The sequence below is a fragment of the Delphinapterus leucas genome, chromosome 13 (assembly GCF_059928025.1).
Source record: "Delphinapterus leucas isolate spDelLeu-1000000601 "Yukka" chromosome 13, BTC_Dleu_Yukka2, whole genome shotgun sequence".
Lineage (NCBI taxonomy): Eukaryota > Metazoa > Chordata > Mammalia > Artiodactyla > Monodontidae > Delphinapterus > Delphinapterus leucas.
In genome coordinates, this window is record NC_143141.1 from 72,808,689 (window position 1) to 72,830,306 (window position 21,618).

General features: G+C 39.9%; 2 protein-coding genes across 7 annotated transcripts in view; one reads left to right on the plus strand and one right to left on the minus strand.

The window, feature by feature from the left end:
* Positions 1 to 21,618, minus strand: part of BABAM2 (BRISC and BRCA1 A complex member 2) — a 462,266-nt gene that overhangs the window by 435,599 nt on the left and 5,049 nt on the right. For 2 of the 4 annotated variants that reach the window (XM_089923330.1, XM_022574184.3), the window contains exons 1-2: positions 6,358 to 6,935; positions 4,089 to 4,222 (exon numbers count right to left, since the gene is read on the minus strand). The gene's annotated coding sequence lies outside the window, so the exon portion shown is untranslated. Of the gene's footprint in view, positions 1 to 4,088; positions 4,223 to 6,357; positions 6,936 to 13,594; positions 13,620 to 19,445; positions 19,522 to 20,700; positions 20,796 to 21,180; positions 21,324 to 21,618 lie in introns of those variants that run through there. The other 2 variants (XM_089923326.1, XM_022574181.2) reach the window with 2 other exon arrangements.
* The window catches only part of RBKS (ribokinase), a 77,931-nt gene that overhangs the window by 545 nt on the left and 55,768 nt on the right, over positions 1 to 21,618 (plus strand). For 2 of the 3 annotated variants that reach the window (XM_022574179.3, XM_022574177.3), the window contains exon 2: positions 16,461 to 16,593. In XM_022574179.3, coding sequence (XP_022429887.2) covers positions 16,461 to 16,593 — 133 coding nt within the window. Of the gene's footprint in view, positions 1 to 12; positions 16,315 to 16,460; positions 16,594 to 21,618 lie in introns of those variants that run through there. The other variant, XM_022574180.3, reaches the window with a different exon arrangement.

Genomic DNA, 21,618 nt, shown 5'->3' on the forward strand with positions numbered 1-21,618 from the left:
TAGGGTAGAAGAGGCAGGGTTTGAGTTTGTATACGTAACTGCTAGATGAGGGAACGGAAAGGCCGGGCTGTAGGGAAAGCTCGAGTGTAACTAGCAGCGCCTCCAAAGACCTGCTCCTGTTTTCTTGACCAGGCTGCTGAACTCTCCTCTGGCTAGCCGAGTGACCTTGGCCACGTCATTTTACCCCCGAGAATGTGCCCGCCTCACAGCGTTGTTTTGAAAACTGAATGAACTAAAGTGTTTTGAGCTATAATATTATCCAGATTGGGTATTATTCGTCTGAACGTGTATAAAATGAGTGGAGCAGAGGTCAAAATTTTAGGCGGTCATCTTTCACCGTATTGATTGTTGGCTTTCCCGCATTTCATCTTTACCGCATACTTTTCACTATTAGAGTAACCATAGGTTACCTATGGCAAACCAAGTGTGAGTCAAAATAAAAACCCGTAAAGCACAATATTTACAACGATTTTTAAAAAGTGATCAAATAAACAAAATATGCTAGATGAAAATAGTTGAGTTAGGTCAGTGAGATTGGATGAAGAGATCTTCCCAATTTATCTTTTTTTAATGAAAATGGCTTTTTTGATTGTAAAAGCAATGTTTATTATAAAGAGAAAAAAACATATCCCAAGAAATCCTACCATTCAGGTTGCTTCAGTTTAATTTTTTGGTGAGTGGCATTTTAGATATAATGCTATTTTTATATTATAAAAATAAAAAATGATCATACTACAGTAAGACTTTATCTGTCCTGCAACCTTGCTTTTCCAAAGGATAGCCGAGAACCTGGAAATATTAAATAAAAAGGCCTTGGGACAATCAGAATAAGTCACCAAATCCCTGCACTAAATCACCTGTGTTTTACTTAGAAAATAGTTTTAGGGCCTTCACATAACCAACTTAATCTTACATTGCTTAAAATGTTTATAAACTAGGTTATCACATTTCCAGACCAAGATTAGAAAGGTGGAAATTAGAAAGGGGGAGAGACTGCAAGGGGCAGGTATAGTAATCACCAAAAACTTGGAAGTGAGGAGAGTGTATCAACAAACAACAAAAGAGTTTTAAATGCCAAGAGCCTGGGGGAATTCCCTGGCAGTCCAGTGTTTAGGACTCTGCGCTTCCACTGATGCGGGCCCAGGTTCAGTCCTTGATCAGGGAACTAAGATCCCACAGGTGTGCAAGTGTGGCAAAAAACAAACAAACAAACAAAACACCAAGAGCCTTTTTTTTTCCGCAAATATTTGAGCTACACTGTGCCAAGATAGATGTGCTTCCTTTAGTGACAGAACATAAAGTCCAATCTAGTTCTGGACATTTGGTGAAGAGGCCTATACACATCTTTCTCTAGAGCTAGAGTCAGCAAACCTTTCTTCAAAGAGCCAGATAGTAATTATTTTAGGCTTTCTGGGCCACATTTGGTCTAGGTCACATATTCTTTTTTATTTTCTTTTCTTAACAGGTACAGAATGTGAAAACTATGCCTTACAAAATCAGCCTGCAGGCCATAGTTTGCTGACTGCTGTCTAGAGCATCACTGTCTGACAGCTCTCTATAGTAATTGATGTTACTAGCGATGACTCTTTTCAAGAAAAGGGAATATGGTTATCGTTAAATTTTATATACAAATGGGGCACGTGTTTTATTTTAGAAATAGTTCCATCAAATATACTTAAAATTTAGTTACATAAAGGAATAAACCTTCCGATATCTAAAATAATTCATTCCTTAGAAAATCCATCTAGCTAAAATTTTACCATAATTCTATACGTGAAGTACAGAAGAGAAAGAAAGCTAAATAATTTTCCCATGCACCCTACCTTAATAAGAATGCCAGGGTTAGAATTCAGAGCCACCTTCTTGTTAAATTAAGTCAGAGCTTTCTGTGAAGCTTGACCATCACACATTAACGATAATTATAGTACTTTCTAAGATGAATACTCTTCAAACTTTGGGGAGGGCAGGGTCTCAAATGCCCATGTTAGCATCTGTCAGGATTTAAAAGCTTATTTCAGAGCTAGAGGAATTTAGAGATTATTTATAATCTCTAAATCGCTTCAGTTTATAGATGAGTAAAGTGAGGTCCAGAGAAGAAACTCTTACATTGTGGATAACCTTTCTTTTTTTTTTTATAATAAATTTATTTTATTTATTTATTTTTGGCTGCATTGGGTCTTTGTCACTGTGCAGGTTTTCTCTAGTTGGGGTGAGCAGGGGCTACTCTTTGTAGCAGTGCGCGGGCTTCTCATTGCAGTGGCTTCTCTTGTTGTGGAGCACGGGCTCTAGGCGTGTGGGCTTCATTAGTTGTGGCTCGCGGGCTCTAGAGCACAGGCTCAGTATTTGTGGCTCACGGGCTTAGTTGCTCCGTGGCATGTGGGATCTTCCCGGACCAGGGCTCAAACCTGTGTCCCCTGCATTGGCAGGCGGATTCTTAACCACTGCGCCACCAGGGAAGTCCCTGGATAACCTTTCTAATTTCTCTTCTCTTGCCATTTTCTTTCCTTTATAAGATATCCAGGTTTCTACTCTTCACATGAGTCACTATTAAAACTTTTATTCCCCTATAGATTCTCTCCCACGACTTTGCTAACAAACTTTTCATGATTTCTTTTCTGATTACTTCTGCCTCTGAAGATCTTTACAAAATACCTGAGTATAGGATTTTTATTTAAAAGCCTGCTTCTATGATAAACTTGGGTCCAACTTCACTGGTTATGGTACATATCATGATTGTATTATTTTTCTATTGCTTCTGTAACAAATTACCACAAACTTAATGTCTTAAACAATACAAATTTAATACTTATAATTCTGCAAGTCAGAAGTCTGACACAAGTCTCACTGGGCTAAAATCAAGTTGTAGGACTGCGTTCCTTTCTGGAGGCTCCAAAGGAAATCTTTTTCTTGCCTTTTCTAGCTTCTAGAGGCTGCTCACATTCTAGCTTATGGCCTCTTCCTCCATGTTCAAAGCCAGCAATGGCATAACTCTTACACTCACTCTTCTGCCTCCCTCTTCTATATTTTAAGAACCCTTGTGATTTCATTGCGCCCAAATGGATAATTCAGGATAATCTCGTTATTTTAAGGTAGCTTATTAGCAGCCTTTATTCCCCCCTTGCCATGTAACATTACGTATTCACAAGTTCTGGGGATTAGGATGTGGACATCTTTGAGGCAGGGTTGGTCTGGGGGTGGGGCATAATTCTGCATACCACAGTGATTAAAGTCAAAAAATCTTACAATACTTAGAGCTTAGAGAATCATTGAAGCCTAGCAGTCCATCCTCCACATTTTACAGATGAGGTAATTAAGAGAGGTTAAATGACTCACCCCAAATCATACAGCCAGTTAGTGGGAACCCAGGTTTCTCATTCTTTTTTTTTTGTCCTTCAGTATGCAGGCCTCTCACTGTTGTGGTCTCTCCCGTTGCGGAGCACAGGCTCTGGATGTGCAGGCTCAGCGGCCATGGCTCACAGGCCCAGCCGCTCCACGGCATGTGGGATCTTCCAGGACCGGGGCACAAACCCGTGTCCCCTGCATTGGCAGGCAGACTCTCAACCACTGCGCCACCAGGGAAGCCCCTCAACCTTTATCTTTCCATTATATCATTGTACCGCTAACTCTGGCTCATATTTATTGCCCTTTTCATGTACAGTTCATTTAAGGGCATATAGTCTGTGCATTCATTAAGTGTTTACTTTGTAAGCTGGCAAGGAATAACAACTTTATAATGTTCAAGGAATAACAACTTTATAATGTTCAGGTCTAAAGATAGTATCGTCATTACTGTTCCTTACTTCCTATCTAAGTTTAACCATAACCAGCCTGGACACCCATGCCTATACTGTAAAATCACTTCAGAAATAAAACTACTTCAGTAACTTAGCCCTCTTGGATGGCATCCAAGTCCAACTCACTTTATATATTACATTACTGTGTGCCAGACACTGCTAATTCAATCAATGAGCAACTTTTTTCATTTCTAATTTCAGTCCACTATGAATAGTAAGCTCTATGTACTAATAACTTTTAAAAATCATTAGCTCATCCAACATGACAAACAATGAACATTATTTAATACCCACCTGTATTTATCATTATTCTCTTCCTCCTTGAACAATCATCTCTGAAGTTCCACATTGCAGAGATAAGAGAAATCAAGTCTGTTCTTGTGGAAAATTAAGTCGAAGTTCCTCCAAAGACAGATTCCCATGAGAACCTAACAACAGATGAAACTTTTTAGACGTTAGGCTCATAGACCTTGGTTAATCATGCTTTCACTAATCTTTATTTCTTATGACATGTGTCACCCATTTTAAAAATTATTCAGCAAATATTTATTGATTTTGTACCATGTGCCTCTGGACTTCCCAAGGTGCAGAGGATACAGCAATGAAAAACACAGCAAAAAATCCTTGCCTCATGGAGCTTACATTCTAGTGGAAGAGACAGTATCAGTTAGAAATAAGTAAAATACATTCTCTGTTAGATAAATGCTGAGGAGGAGAATAAAGCATGAAAGGGGGATGAAAGTAGTAATTTTAGATCATTGGCCACAGAAAGCCTCACTGAGAAGGTGATTTGAGTAAAGACCTAAAGGAAGAAAGGAAGCAAGCCATAGAGAACCAGAAGAAGAGCATATGCAAAGGCCCTGAGGCAGGAGCAGACCTCTTATTATCAGTGAACTACAAGGAGTCCAGTGTAGCTGAAGAAGAAAATAAGGGAGAGGGGAGGGCAATTGATGGTTAAAGGACATTGGGTCCTACCCTGGATGAAATGAAAGGCCAGTGGAGGGTTTGAGCAGACAAGCGACATAATATGACCCGCAAGGGCACAAACAGGGAGACCAGGTCAGAGTTAATTACAATAATCCAGGCAAGAAATGATGGTAGCTTGAAAACAGTGCAAGTGGGGAGAAGTGGGCATCTTCTGATTATATTTTGAGGGTAGAGCTGACAGGATTTGCTGAGGAGTACGAGATAGGTCAAGGATTACCCCAAGTTCTATGCCCTCTGCAAGTGGAAGGGGAAGTTGATGTGTGCTGAGATGTAGAAGATTGTGACAGAGCAAGTTGCGTAGGGAGAGGGCAGTATCAGGAGCTCAGGCTGGACGTGTGAGATTTGAGATGCCTGTTAGACATCCAGCTGAAGGGGTCAAGAAGACAGTTAGATATATGAGTTTGGAGTTCAGAGGAGAGATCTAGCTGGAGATATGAATTTGAGAGTCATCAGTGTATAGATGGTATTTAAAGCCATGAGGCAGGATGAGATCACTGAGGTCTGCGCTCCGAGGGCACTCCAACATTGAGAGGATCCATTTTACATAATTTATCTCTTGTCTTCCATCTCTCTGTACCCCTAAAACTTGTTTTGAGACAAGCTTAATACAAACCCATGTTTACATTTCCATGGCAATAGACTATGATGTCAACTAAAACCCTGTGTTATCCTTTTACATGCTCCAGTTAAAAGTGATGGCTGGAGAGGTAAGGCTCATGTTCAACCAAACATCTAAATTTAATCCTTGGCAAGTCAGGAAATGATTGCTTAATTCTCAAAAGATTTTAATTGGAAGGTGGCATAAGTGAATTTAGAAGCTTTTCGATCCAAAGTGGATGAAATGTTGGACCTAGATTACTTTAAAAAAAAAAAAGGCCAAAATTTTATACTGTACCTAGAAAAGGTTACATGTGTTTGACATATTACGGTACCCTCTAACCTGCCTTCCACCAGAAGCTTCTTGACTTGTCAAATTTAGAACAGAAAAGTCTCTTTGCAGTCACTTTTTCAGGAAAGTAAAAGCCAGAGGAATGTTGGTCCAAGAAGTATCGTGCGTTCCCAATAGTAGAGGAATATAATATCATCCTTCAGTATTCTTTCTGCTCCTTAAATTGGTCTTCAAAGTTGCTTATCAGTTACCAGTCAATCTTTAAATTAATGTTTCATTAAACATGTTTCTGTCAACTGAATTCCCTAAATTCAAATGAAATCATTCATGGGAAATTTGCTAATTTTGGTCCCTTCAAAGAAAATATATGTTAAAAGGTAAATTACGTATGACAAAGAAAGAGCACCTATTGTTTGGTATTACTAAGCAGTCCCTTTTGCAATCCATTACTTGGCCAGCTCCTCGTACCCTAGTATCTGCATTCTAGGGAGAGCAAGGTGAAGTGGGCTTTTGTGATGAACGTTGCTCCAGTATTTTGATTACTTGTACGTAATGCTGAAATACTGAGAGCGTGCTAAGTGCTAGGGATACTGCAATTAGTATAACATGGTCATTGCTCTTGAGGAATTTATAGTCCAAAGAAGGCAGACACAAAGATAGATCATTGTAGTATGGTGTGCTAAGTACCTGCAGGTTCTGTGGAAGAACAGGGGAAAGTTCCTGGATAAGATGCCTCCTGAGCCAAGTCTTGAAAAATAAGCAGGTGCTAATCCAGGGGAAAAAAAAGAAGAAGAATTAGACCTAGAGGGCATTATGCTAAGTGGAATAAGTCAGACAAATACCGTTTGAGATCACTTATATGTGGGATCTTAAAAAAAATGTATTTAATTTAAAAACTAAGCTCATAGATACAAAGAACAGATGGGTGGTTGCCAGAGGTAGGGGTGGGGGTGAGTGAAACGGGTAGGGGACCAAAAGGAACAAACTCCCAGTTATAAAATAAATAGGTGACAGGGATGTAATGTACAACAGCGTGACTATAGTTAACAATACAGTATTGATAAGAGAGTAGATTTTTAAAGTTTTCATTTAAAAAAATTGAGAGAAAGTTGATTGTCAAAGAAAGTAGCACAGAATGATTTAAAGACCATGGCAGTGGCATCCTAAGTCCAGAATTCAGATTTAGGCTCATCTACCTAACAGCTGTGTACATTTTGATAAGCCATTACTTTTTTGAGTTCTCACTTCCTTCCTAAGACAGAAATGATGATAATGCCTATCCTGACCCGTCTTACAAATGTATTGTGAAGCTCAAATACAATATAATCAGTTCTTGATTATTCGTGATGATGGGAATGTGAAAGAAGCATGAGCACTAAAAACCAAACATAGTAGGTAAATTAATGTTTTTAATAACTGATTCCAGAATACATTACTTTTGTGTGCTGATTTAGCCTTCTGATCATATTTTGCTTACAATAAAATTAATTCCATTTATATTTCTTTTACCTACACCAGCGGATGGCAGGAAGAACTAGCCTAGAGATAATTACAATGTGGTGACAGGAGTCATTTTGAATTTTAAAATTTACTATAATTAATTGGCAAAATAGAAAATAAAATCTTGGTTTATAGTTATTTGACACTGTCATACTTTGCTTGTCTTCTTCAATGAATTAAAACATTTTTCATCAGGAACTTTGATAAATGTCTCAGCAATTCTTTCTGCTCCTTTTTTTCTGCATCCTGATTGTCCCACATACCTTTATGCCATCCTATAGTTGTCCAGTCCCCACTCGCTAATCCCCCATACACATACATATATGTATTTCTCCTGCCCTCTCCTCTTGCACCTTGTAGTTCCAAAATTAGCTCATTCAGCACCTCCCTATCCAAGCTTTTATCCTTTCTCCAGGACTTTTCTCAGCTGGGAGTAAGGAGGTATATATATATATTTATATATATATATAATTATTCAAAAAGATTAGTTGACATTAGATGGTGTTTTAGTTTTTATATTTTTAATACTTTGACCTGTATGCCTCTGGTACCTTCTGTACTCAGTCCTCTATCCCACATTGGAAGACTGAAGAGAGATGTGAGCCTGTTTTGTCCCTGTTATTCTGACCACATTTGTTTAATAACCATTCTACTTGGGCTACAGTCATACATAGCACTTTTGCCCTGCTCTCACCTCATTGTATGATTTTTTGTTTTTTAATGCGGAGCCGTATGCTTTTTTGCTCTTCTTTTTTTTTTTTTGGTTGTGCTGGGTCTTTGTTGCAGCAGTCAGGCTCCTTAGTTGTGGCAGGTGGGCACCTTAGTTGCAGCTCGCCAGCTCCTTAGTTGTGGCATGTGAACCCTTAGTTACGGCATGCATGTGGGATCTAGTTCCCTGACCAGGGATAGAACCTGGGCCCCCTACATTGGGAGCATGGAGTCTTAACCACTGTGCCACCAAGGAAGTCCCTGTATGATTTATTATGTATGTGGGATTCTGTCATCCCAACTAAGTGTCTTTTAAGGTGTAGAACATTCATTCAAAAATATTTACTTCTGACCATATTAGAATAACTAGTGTAAGACTTACCTTCCCACCATAAACAACCAGAAAATGGGACAAAACATATGAAGCAACTGTTTCTGATATTGGACAACAGTAGTGTTATCCAGAAGAGAAAGGAAACAAACAAGGTAAGTCCTGGAGGCACGTTACTGACCATCGCACAGAGAGGAGGAACTCAAGGGAAGCATGGCAGCATCAGTGAGTTGAGAAAACTGAGTTCGTAACTTAGGAAGACTACGGTGGCTAGGATTTATGGGAACATATACTGGAAGAGAAGGAGCTAATCAGGGGAAGGTCCAGAAATCTGCAAAGGAGTCCCCTTGAGTCTGTTGCTAAATGCTAAATGGACATACATAGAAACTCCACAAAGCTGGGCAACTACTGGAGAGCTCTAAGCTGAACATGTCCCAGAAATTGTACAGGAATGGGAGGTGTTGAGTTCTGTCCAGCCAGAGACATTGTTGAACCCCTGGAGCATTCAGTGAAGATCCAAGAAGGATCACAATTTAGTTAGAAGGGGTGAACTTGCCCTAAAGTAAAGGTACTCTAAACTCACTGTAACAACTCTCAAAAACATTCCTCAAAGGATCAAACAGATCCACAAATTAACTGCCTGAAAAAGTTCAACCCTTTGGAAAAATACAATAGAATTAAGACACCCGATGTAACATTTGCAATGTTTCGCATTAAATCAAAAGCCATTAGACGTGCAAAGAATCAAGAAAACGTTATCCATAACCGAGGGGAAAAAAAGTCAAAACCAACACAGAAATGACAGGGATGATGGAATTCACAGAAAGGAATTTTAGAAGAGCCCTTGTAAATATGCTCAGTGATTTAAAGAAGAACTTGAACATAATGAGGAGAAAAGTGGAAGATGTATAAAAGAACCAAATAGAGATTTAAGAAATGAAAGGTACAGTATTTGAAATGAAAAATTCATTCGATGGGCTTATCAGCAGAGTAGACATTAGAGAAGAAAGGATCACTGTACTTGAAGACAGTGAATAGAGATTATCTAAATTGAAGCGTAGAGGAAAAAATTGACTGAGCAAAATGCACAGAGCCTCTGTGATACGAGACAAGCAGTCTATCATGTGTAAATGGAATCTAAGAAGAAAAAAAGAGTGGGAGAGGCACAAAAACTATTTGAAGAAACAATGGCTGAATTTCTTTCAAATGTTATGAAAAATATAAACACATAGATCTAAGAATTTCAATGAACCCCAAGTAGGATAAACATAATGTAAACCATAGCAAAGCACACTGTAATCAAATTCCTGCAAACCAATTAGAAACTCTTAAAAGCAACCAGAGGGAAAAATACATATTACATAAGGGGAGAAAAGATTGACTGCAGACTTCTTATTAGAAACAATGTAATCCAGAAAAAAATGAAATCTTTAAAGTACTGGAAAAATAAACTGTCAACATAAAATTCTATATCCTTCAAATATGTTGGGGAAATAAAGACAGGAAAACAATAGCCAAGAGAATTTATTACTAGAAACTTGCACTACAATAAATAAACCCTAGATCAGTCACTTATAAAAAATAGAAAAAAAGAGGTAGAGTTAATAACACATCAATAGTGAAGAAGAAATGGAATACAATTAATCCAAAAGAAGCTAGGGCAAGAGGAAAGAAATAAGTGAGTGTTGTAACGTTGGGCAATGATATTGCTATGAAGAAAATTGTTGGGATGCGATGCTCCATGAATGTTTTCACATTTGTGCATGATCATGACTTCCTGAGAAAGAAGGTTGGCACTTGGATTAAAGAATGTTTGAACAGCAAACAAACTGTACAAGTCAGAGATCTCTGGAGAGATTTAGAGACTTTTTCTTTGGATACATTTATTTACATTCTAGGGACTGTAAACCTAAAGACCTCCCCCTCCTTTCCCCTAAGCGGATTTGTTTACATTACAGAGCAAAAGTCAGTAGGTCATATTCTTCTCCCCTCCCTCCCTCCCTCTCTCTGCCCCACCCCACCCGAGAGGGGAGGAAGAGCAGCAGCTGTGTCAGCTGTCCTACATCAACTCCCAAAATTCATGATTTAAAGGTTTCTCTCATCATGTCACCCCACAGGGGATTGGGACATGGAGAACTAACACAATTAAGAGTAATCAAAAGGCTGGATCTGATCCAAAATCCTAGTGTTATTTGTCAGAATGAATGAATGAATACAAAAATTCAATTAGGAAGGGGGTATCTCACCTGTAAGGTGGTCTGGTAAGGCCTCTCCAAGGAGGTAACATTTGAACAGAGATGTGAATGAAAAGCCATGTAAGACCACAAGGTGGGAGAAAAGCATAACATGCTTGGCTTTACTGGCTCTCCCAATGCCTAGCACACTTTCTCACACATAAGCAAAATTTAAATAAATAAAGGTCAAGTATATGACACTCTGAAAGGCTGGCCACTTCTGACTAGAGTATTGTTTATCTATTCTATAAATTCAAGAGTAGCTGCATCTTCAGACAAAATGACGTTTTAACCACAGGCTTGTTAGCTAGACAAAGATATGAGTTAGAAATCAAAATCAGTTAAGAACCAGCTAAAGCATAATTCATGTTTCATTTCCTTAAATAAATCATACGTGTATATATGCAAATTTAGGGTTAGGCACCGCAAAATGAAGTTTTAGCTGCAAGGCTAAGTTCTTTTTACAGAGGTAGAAATAGGTATCACTAGCTTGGTTTGGGAATTACCCCATGCTTGTAAATGTGACATACACAAATGCTGGGAAGAATAGATATGGTTGAAAAATACAGGCAGTAGGAATAATAAATGAGCATAATGAATGTTAACTGGGTGATCACTAATGGTACAATCCCCTGTTAACAGGGGTGTACAGTGTCAGAAGCTTACAGCCAGAAGAGGAAAGGATGGAATTCAAAAGCCAAAAAGCAGCATATTCCTTGACTTTTGGCTGGAGCCAGTATCAGTGTAACCTCTTTGGTCAAAACGCTTCTTATCCCTGTTTCACCAGGTCATTCCTTCCTTTGATATGAATCATCTCTGAGAATCTGTAACAGGCACATCATTGTCAAGAAGTTAAAAGCAATTGATAAGTTGTTCTGGTAACACCTGTCAGTGAAATAACTCAGAGTACAAAACCCAGGCATTTAAGGAGTTGACAAGTATTATTAAACCTGTTTTGCAAGAGAAGAAGCTGGTTCAAAGAGGGAAAAGCTGTCAAAGGTAATGCAGTCTGTAAGTGGCTCAGGCCTCCTTCCTCATACAACCAAACTCTAACTGCATGACCTCTCATGGCCCAGAAGACTGGGAGGCCACCTGAACATTTATCAGTGCTTCCTTCTGTCCAACTTTAAAATATCATGACATTTTAAAGTTACGAATTTGTTATAAATTCAAATATATTTCTTATGACTGGTTTTCTCCTTCATTCAGAAATTTACACTATTTAAAAATTTTAAATGGTAGCAACAGTATATTTCTACCAGTACTGCTTCCCCTTTTTTTTTTTTCCTTTGAGCACTTAATTGGTCTGTCTTTGACACCCTACTAAGAGCTCATGTTTGAATTGGGAAGAATTATGATGATGCTTTCATACAGCGGATGGTGCTTTGTGCAGGTCCTGTCCTCAACCTGACCTTAATTTCATGATTTTAATAAAGAAAAAAAGATAGAAAAACCTAATTCAAAGTAAATTAGGATCTATAATTCAGAAATGCTTCTGCCCGTTTGTAACTAATGTTCCAGTTGCTCTCCACTTCACTTTCCACTCTTTAGTTCATTCACTTTTAAAAAATAATAAATCAGCAATAAACTGTCTTTCAACAGAAAGCAGGGCAATAAGACAAAGGCTTGAGTGCACATCCTCTGTGCTGGACTGTAATCCAGGGAGCGAGAGTGAGGGCCAGGGAAAGTGAAGCCGGGAAGCTGAAGAGCTTATACCAAGATACTTGATGTGTTTAACAGGTTGCTCTGTCCTGCAGAACAGCCAGAAACAGAAACAGAAATCTTGGAGTGGGGAGAGGATGGCCCTGGGCAAGGCTCTATTAGGCTGCACCTGCAAGAAGCCAGCCGGAGGCAACTGGCGGCTAGAAAAAGATGCGGCGAGGCCAGATGAATCTGAAGTAGTAACAAGTGGCTTCCCATAAAACACAAAGATATTCTTGTTGAATATAGTAGGTCCCCTACATACGAAACTTCAAGTTGTGAACTTTCCGAGATGCGAACGTGCGTTCCATCAACGTCAGGCATGGGTTAAATTGCAGCTTACCCTCCGTCTCCTATTGCTGATGATCCTACCATCTCCCACCTCCTCTCCCTCCTCCAGTCAGTAACTCTTCTTGCCTGTTCACTCAGTGCCAGCCCCTGTATGCCAGCTGTTGTACTGTACTACCATACTTTTCAAGGTACTGTACTGTAAGATTAAAATGTTTTATTTTTTGTGTTTGCTCATTTTTTATGTATTATTTGTATGAAAAGTATTGTAAACCTATTATTACAGTACAGTACTATATAGCCGATTGTGTTAGTTGGGTACCTAAGCTAACTTTGTTGGACTTAACGAACAAATTGGACTTACGAATGCGTTCTCGGAATGGAACTCGTTCGTAAGTAGGGGACTTACTGTACTTCCGTGCACTTTTGCCCCGCACTCCCATCCTTCTCATGGGTATCTGTCATTAACATTTCATTTCCTATGCATTTATATATCATATGAGAACATGTATCTTTTTCCTTTTAAGAAACATGAATCAGGGCTTCCCTGGTGGTGCAGTGGTTGAGAGTCCGCCTGCCGATGCAGGGGACACGGGTTCGTGCCCCGGTCCAGGAAGATCCCACATGCCGTGGAGCGGCTGGGCCCGTGAGCCATGGCCGCTGGGCCTGCGTGTCCGGCGCCTGTGCCCTACAACAGGAGAGGCCACAACAGTGAGAGGCCCGCGTACCGCAAAAAAAAAAAAAAGAAACATGAATCAGGTCATACTAATCTTATTCTGTGACATATTTTTTTCACTCATGTGTTATTAGCATCACGGTTAGGTTTTATCTCATTGTCAGCAAGCTTATTTTGCCCTTAGGAGGTTCATTGGAAAACACTGATTTAACATTTGTTGAATTAATGTGTGAATGAAGGAATGATAGTATGAGTTCTAGTTATAGTTCTTGCTTATAGAAAGGAATGCTGCCAGTATTGGGAATGCAGTGGGCAAGGTCTTGTAAAACATGGAATTTTTATTGCCAGACAATTGAACAGTCATCCCAGCCTCTTCTTCCTCATTCGTCAACACCTCCACATCTTCAATTCAGAGGAAAGAACGGATGCCATACAGGGGAGACATGGAAAGGAGATGTAGGGGTAGAAAAATAATCTTCCCTCTACCTTTCTAAGTTCTTGGCTGAGACCCCTGTAATGAAAAAAAAATTAATAAGAGAAAAACAAACAAATTTATTAATGTATCCCTCAGGTATACACGGGAGATACCCAGGGAAAAAATGAATCCCCAAGGTGACTTAGAATTCGTGATTAAATAACATCTCAATAGGGAAGGGGGAGGGGAGTGTAGGTCTCTTAGGGGAGAGTGAATGATTTTTAGGTCAGATGAATGGCCCCTTAGAAGAATAGATGGGAGTTGTGACAGTCTGTGACAGTGTCTGTCTAGGCGTGGTATTGACTTCTAGTCTCTCCTGTGACAAGAGTCCATCCTCTCTGGTTGATGAAACTCCCAGGAAGGGGATTTATGGCAGTTGAGTTCCTTTGGGAGGATCTGTCCGTAGGCAGATAAGGGGAGTTCAGAGAAAGCCTCTCCCTGCATTTGCTGTTTTTCACGTGCCTACAGTCAAGATAATCAATATACCAAAGCAGCATATTTTGCAGTAGCACGTCCTTCTCCAGTCATATTTTGGAGTAGCATATTCTGCTACCTCAGAGATAACAGGAGACTCTTACAAAGGTTCATTCAGTCAGCAAATGGGGATAAGATGGTGCAGACACTGGTCCCTATCATCATGCAGGGCAAGGCGACAACTGAGGGAGGAAGGAAACAAGAATAGGACGAAGATGTAGAAGGAAAAGAAAATAGTAGTGTTCCAAAGGAGTGAGGAATTTCAGTGATGGCTAAATTAGTATAGTGCTTGTGTTAATATAAGTTGTTTAGAAATGAGTTTAAATCCCAGCCATCTGCTCCCACATCAAACACATACACGCAGTACCCCTGATTTCACTCCTCCCCCACATACACGTACATCCCAGTAATAATCTGGTGATATTTTCATGCCACAGTTGATAATAAAAAATACACTTAATTCAAACCAGTGAGTTATGACCCAGATCTAAGTATAAATATAGTAGAAGTCATAAGTTTCTTTAGTGACAGTCTTACTAATTATTTTGGCCTGTTTTTAGCCACATTGGATATTTTTTCTTTTTAAGGTTGCTATGAATGTTGTTTGCAGCAGCATCAATAAGCCAAGAATTCATATAGTTACTCAATCACACAGATTACTCATCATTGCCTGTTCATAACAGAATCCTAAAATGTTTAAGATTTCTGATGCAAATCAAAATCTCATCATCACTTGTCATTGCTAAATTAAATGACAGGATAATAACATTACATTAAAACCATTTTTCTCTTGATTGAGTACCTTTTTCAGAAGTGAACCTTGTAGATGTATATTTTTTTCATCAGTACTATAAATGCATTTAGAATCCAAGATAAAAATAGAATTGAAAAGGGGAGGAGTAGAGCGGGATGTTTTCAAATTATTGATGAGTCTCTTTTGAATCTCAAATAACCGTATTTGACAGGGCACTGCTAGGGAATGGAGTAGTTTTGGCCCAATTTATTGAGACTTTTAGAAATACATAAAGGAGGTTCATAGGTCAAACTTCGTTTTTATTGACACGATCATGTGTTCTTGGCATCAGTCATATGTCATTCCATTGCAGACAGGCTGTTTTCAGTTAGATCACAGCCTAGGTGGGAAGTGAATGTAAATTTCTAATCTGCTAAAACAGAGTAGGTTCTCAGTTGAGTTATTGTGAACTTCTCTCTTGGTCTTTCTTTCCTGTCTAAAGCTAATTAACCTTTGGGGCACACCTGCCATCTCTCCATTGGCTCCGTCTGGCCCTTGGCCCTCTTTGTGGCCAGTCAACCAGTCCTCATGCCACTTGAGCCGATCTTCTCCACTGCCCCTATACCCAGAGCTCCTTTTCCATTTAAAGTCATCTGTTCTTCAAAGATTTTGTTTCCTCGCATCTTCCACCTTCAGTGTTATGAAAATCATATCCTGGAGCAAGTCTTTTACGCTTTTTGCCTCGTTTAATATTATCATTAGAGAGTAACGTCAGTAAAAATCCTTAGCACTTGGAGAAGTCAGTGAAGGTATAGACTGAAACAGGATTGGCTATGAGTTGACAATAATTGAATCTGGGTGATGGGTACATGGGGATAGGGTAAGTCAATATAACATTTCCTCTAGTTTTATATGTTTGGAATTTTCCATAGTAAAAATTTTAAACTAAACTTAGATCTTTAGAATGCTTATATATATATATATATATATATATATATATATATATATATATGCTCTTTTTGAGTCAGTGCATGAATTGGGTGGTATACAGGATGGACTAGGACCAAAACCTAATCCTGCCATCTAAATACCCCACCCCCACCCCACCCCCAAGGAAACAAATAAGATTCTTTAGTGCCCGGCATTGCAACTTCCCTCTTCTCCTTAGGTCCTGAACAGGACTACCAGAATCCTGGCACACTTCCTGCTTCTTGTAAATGACCAGATAAACCTGTACAGAAATGCACAATAACTTGGTCCCATTTATTAAGTCCCACCGTGAATAAAGTTCTGTGCTGGGCATTGGGAAGGGGGAATATGAAGTTATTTCCCTCCAAGAGTTCCCCAGGATGGAAAACAGAGGCACCCGTGAACAACCCTGATGCAGTACAGACTCTAAGAGCCGTCATGTGAAGTAGAGCTACAGCAGTATGACTGTGGGGCAGTGGGGGAGAGAAGAGTTTTGTCAAGCAGACGCGTTCTTGACAGTGATGCGAACTACTGAATGTTATCTTCAAGGAAAAGGTAACCTTTCCTGCTTCTGCTTGCAGTTCTCGCTCCTAAGACTAGAGCTCCATCAGTAAACTTCCCTCTGTCTTCTGAAGAGCTTAAATTGATTGCAGTTTCCAATGTGCTTTTTTTTTTCTCCTTCTCTTTTAAAATTATGATAGCCTTACTTCTCGTCTGCCAAAAACTGGTGAAACCATCCATGGTCATAAGTTTTTTATTGGCTTTGGAGGGAAAGGTGCCAACCAGTGTGTCCAAGCAGCTAGGCTTGGAGCAAAGACATCTATGGTGTGCAAGGTAAGTGTAAAGTATGGTGGAGAGGGTTCTAGAGGCGAGAACCCGGTTTAAGACATGAGCTCATTTTTTTTAACGATTTTAAAGTGAACAATTTAGTGGCATTTAGTACATTCACAGTGTTGTACAACCACCATTTCTATCTAGTTCCAGAACATTTCCATCATTCCAAAGTAAAAACTCCTTGCCCATTAAGCAGTTTCTCCCCATTCCCCCCTCCCCTCGGCCCCTGGCAACCACCAATCTGCCTTCTGTCTCTACGGATTTATCTATTCTGGATATTTCCTATAAATGGAATTATATGATATGTGACATTTTGTGCCTGGCTTCTTTCACTTAGCATAATGTTTTCAAAGGTTCATCTACCTTACAGCATGTATTAGTACTTATTCCTTTTGTGGCTGAATAATATTCCATTGTATATACCACAATTTCTTTATCCATTTATGTGCTGATGGGCTGTTCCCACCTTTTGGCTGTTGTGAACAGTGCTGCTATAAACAAGTACATGTACATGCATGTTTCAGTATCTGTATGAGTCTTTGAGAGGTTCGTGGTTTTTTTATTTATTTTTATTTATTTTTGGCTGTATTGGGTCTTCATCGCTGCACGCAGGCTTTCTCTAGTTGCAGCGAGCGGGGGCTACTCTTCGTTGCGGTGCACAGGCTTCTCACTGCGGTGGCTTCACTTGTTGCGGTGCACAGGCTCTAGGCACGCGGGCTTCAGTAGTTGTGGCTCGCGGGCTCTAGAGCACAGGCTCAGTAGTTGTGGTGCACGGGCTTAGTTGCTCCACGGCATGTGGGATATTCCCAGACTAGGGATTGAACCCGTGTCCCCTGCATTGGCAGGCAGATCCTTAACCACTGCGCCACCAGGGAAGCCCAGGTTCGTTGTTTTTAAAGATTTAAATAGGAGAGAGTAATCTTCCTTGTCCTTCATATTAGTTTCTACCTCACTGAATCCTCTGGGAAGTAGCAGTCCTCAAATAACTTAATGCTGCATTCCCTGAATTTAATGAGTTTATAACTGGAGTGTAAGAAGTGAGGGGAATTAGCCTACTCCAGTGGTTTTCTGTGGTCCAGCTTCTAAACAACAGCATAAATCATCCTGTTTTTAGCAGGTTTCACTCCAGTAACACAGCTCTTGGAAACTTGGTCTAATAACTGATGATTTACTCATCTCTAAGCTATTTTCTTCTAATGCTGTATCTTGGATCAGAAAGGAATCTGGGGGACTTCCCTGGTGGTGCAGTGGTTAAGAATCCACCTGCCAATGCAGGAGACACAGGTTCCATCCCTGGTCCGGGAAGATCCCACATGCCGTGGAGCGACAAAGCCCGTGCACCACAACTGCTGAGCCCACACACCATAGAGCCCGTGAGCCGCAACTACTGAGCCCGCATGCCTTCTGTTCCTTTCACATCCACTCCCATGGTTTCATGATTCATTTCCCAAGTTCAGTTTCACAATTCAAATATTTCTATTTTGCATTTTGGGAAATGTTCGAGTAAGGAGGCTGGTTAAACAAAGGTGCTATTTGTTTTATTCTGGTCTGTGTATGATGGTTATGTGAGCACCTGTACAATTTTGAAAGTTCTTTATATCTACTGTGACTGATTTAGTTGTCTGTTGTTTAGCCTGGGTGTCTGTACAGTGGAATTTAGCCTGGGTGTCTGTACAGAAAGGACATGGAAACATGGCTTCAGCTAAAACCTATACAAGGTTACTTTGCTTAGATACCCTGGGACCTTTAGACATGGATTTATTTAAGCTTAAACAGATTGCATCATATTCTTAGACTTCTTAAAAAGAAAAAATATCTTTTATAATAAGAGTTATTGTTATCCATTAATCATAATATTTCATTCAATTATGAAGTATATTTTTATTTAGCAAATTAGCCGAACTGCCTTATAGCAAGTTTCTTAAAGATAACAAATTCCAAGTAGAAAACCAAAATCATGAGATTACTCAAGCTAAAAATGAACAGATGGAGCAAAAGAAAAACAGGTAGAAAATTTTCTTAGCAGCCTTAACTTACTACTGCCCTGCAACAAGCTCAGATTCAAGCTCTGATGGAGGAGCACTGGCACAGGCACAACATCCGATACTGAGCTAAGGGGAAATATTTGTCAGGACGTTGTGATGAAGGCTATTAAGCAAGAATCCATCGAGATGCGTACAGTGACACGTGTAATGAAACACTTCAAGTACTTAAGAGTTGTGTAGTCAGTACTCAACTGAGTCACGGGCCAAGGCCACAGTCTGAGGATCATAGGGAGCCCCACCCTCCCTATCCCACCCCACTAGGTGGTCACAAAGCACCGAGCTCATCTCCCTGTGCTATGCGGCTGCTTCCCACTAGCTATCTGTTTTACATTTGGGAGTGTATATATGTCAGTGCTACTCTCTCACTTCGTAAAGGACTTTTTAAATAGGACCCAGATCTCCATTGCTTTTTGTCCCCGTTTCAATACAATAAATATTGTAAGCCTGGGCATAGATATGCTCCCAGTTGGCTATATTGTTCTTATGAAAGGAATAAGATACATGGTTATATATATATGTACATATATATGTGTGTGTATGTGTGTATGCATATATATATATATATATTTTTTTTTTTTTTTTTGGCCACACCAGGCAGCTTGTGGGATCTTAGTTCCCCAACCAGAGATCAAACCCACACCCTCGGCAGTGAAAGCATGAAGTCCTAACCACTGTACCACCAGGGAATTCTCAAGATACGTGGTTATATTAAACAGCATTATTTACACCAAACCATTAATGGAGCTGTTATGTTTTTACTAAAATAATAATAGTAATACAGTCTCATTTTTAAAATAATGCACCCACCTGCTTGCTTCCATGATCAATTGCTTTTCTGTTGAAGATAGGCAGCAACAGGAAGAATCAGAAGTGTCTGGGAGAACTAGATGGGCAGGAAAGTAGTTTATAAGACTGACTCCAAGCAGCAGTAGCCCTGCCCCTACCCCAAGAGAAGCAGCCGTAGTAGCAGCAGCACAGCCATGATGGTGATGATGACGACACCAAGTCATATTACTTAATCCTTTAAAGTTTTAAATGTCCTTTCATGCATATTATTTTATTTTACCCTCGCAGCAACCTGGCTGGGTCCTTCCAGATAAGGAAACTGAAGCCTGTAGACGGTTAAAGTGGCTTGCCCCAGATCACACAGCTAATGTGAAGGGACTTCTGACTTCCATGACACAAATGAAAATATTGTCTTCCTATTCTTAGGCTTTTTTCACTACTTTTACTTTGTAATGTGTCACTACAACCTCCATGCGAAGTTAATGGAGCTGGAGTCAACTTCTTCTAATCCTCAACAGTGTTGCTATTTTTCCATTTATTTTTGACAGGAGAATACCAAAGAAGGCAAAAACAAAGCATTTTATTCCACTTCTCATGCAGAACTTAGAAGGCCAGCCAACAGATTTGCCAGGAAATCACTATTAGAATAAATCTGGAACCATCACAATCACTGAGGGATGTAGCCAATCAGGTAATTCTCTGGGCAGGAAGAAGACAGGCAGCTACTGCAGCCTCTAAAATACAGCTGCAGCAAGCCTGCAAAAGCTTCCACAGCCTGAGCATGAAATCCCTTCCTAATTAGGCCTCCGATGCACACGATATTCCACCCGGTGTTATAGCTGTGTCTCCACGTCTTATTTTCCCTCCAATATCATCAGTTTCTTGAGGGCAAAACTCCATGTTTTGGTTTCTTCCTCCCCTCCAACAATTCTTCCGAACCCTGGCACTTCCTAATATTTGTAATATCAGCACCATTTATCAAGCCTGCCCTTGGTATTCACCTTAAACAGATTTTGCCTGTATAAAACTGATACGGAAGGGTAGAGAAGTTCCTTTGCTCTAATTTGTATCAGGCTCCACATGCCTAGGGATGGCCTTTCTTAATTCCTACAGCATTCTTATAATGATACTTTCCCAACTATACAACACTTTTGATTACCCATGGGAGAGAGTTAAATAATGTAAATAAATTTTTTTTTTTTAAAGATGAGATAACAAAGATTTTGTTTTCTGGTGTGAGTTTTTGACCTAAGAAACAGGATGCCTTGGCTCTTACCTGGTAGAAAATGGCCAGCCTTCCATAAAGGAAACCTTTAGTCGATGACCTCCTTCTACCAGGGGACTCTCCCCACAGCAACCCTCTGTACTTCACTGTAGAGACAGAAATTCTGCTAATAACAACTTATATATTATTTGAGATTATTGCCTAATCAGCATTTCCACCAGAAAAGGAGCACAGGGAAAAGTGTTCCTTGAGGAAGAAGGCGTCAGAGGTGGCATTTAAGTCAGAGGTCAGCAAACTGTGTCCCATGGGGCAAATCTTGGTCACCATGTACTTTTGCAAGTAAAGTTTTATTGGAACACAGCCATACCCATTTGCTTACAGATTGTCTTTGGCTGTTTTCACACTACAATAGCAGAGCTGAATAGGTGCAGGAGAGACCATCTGGCCTGCAATGTCTAAATCATTACTACCTATCTGGCCCTTGACAGAAAAAATTTTCTGACCCTTAACCTAGACAGTCTAAAAGCTTACCAGGAAATGTTATCATCACTCATTGAGGTTCTTGATCAAGTTAACCTCTAGGTTTCTTTCTGTTGATATGTCCAAAGAGGAGCAGAATATATCAGGAGTGCTGACACCTAGGTAGAGACGTTATCCACTGACCAAGCACTCATCTGCAGGACAGAAAAATAGAAGTATAGTTCAGGTGTGGCAAGCCTAAAAGCCTCTGGGGCCAAACAGGTAGCATACATTGCAGTAGGCCAGGTGGGGGCTACGGTGAACTAGAGAGCATGTGCTCACTAAAGAGATAGGTTCAGCTCTGTTGTCTTGCAAGAATGTAGGCCTGGTGTTTACCAGGACCTCTAAATTTTCAGGACTTCCCAGAAACGTGTTTCTTTTTGTGGAGTCTCCTGATATTTAAATGGTGACAAGCTGGTTAAAAGTAAAAATAGGAGGAGATCCACACAA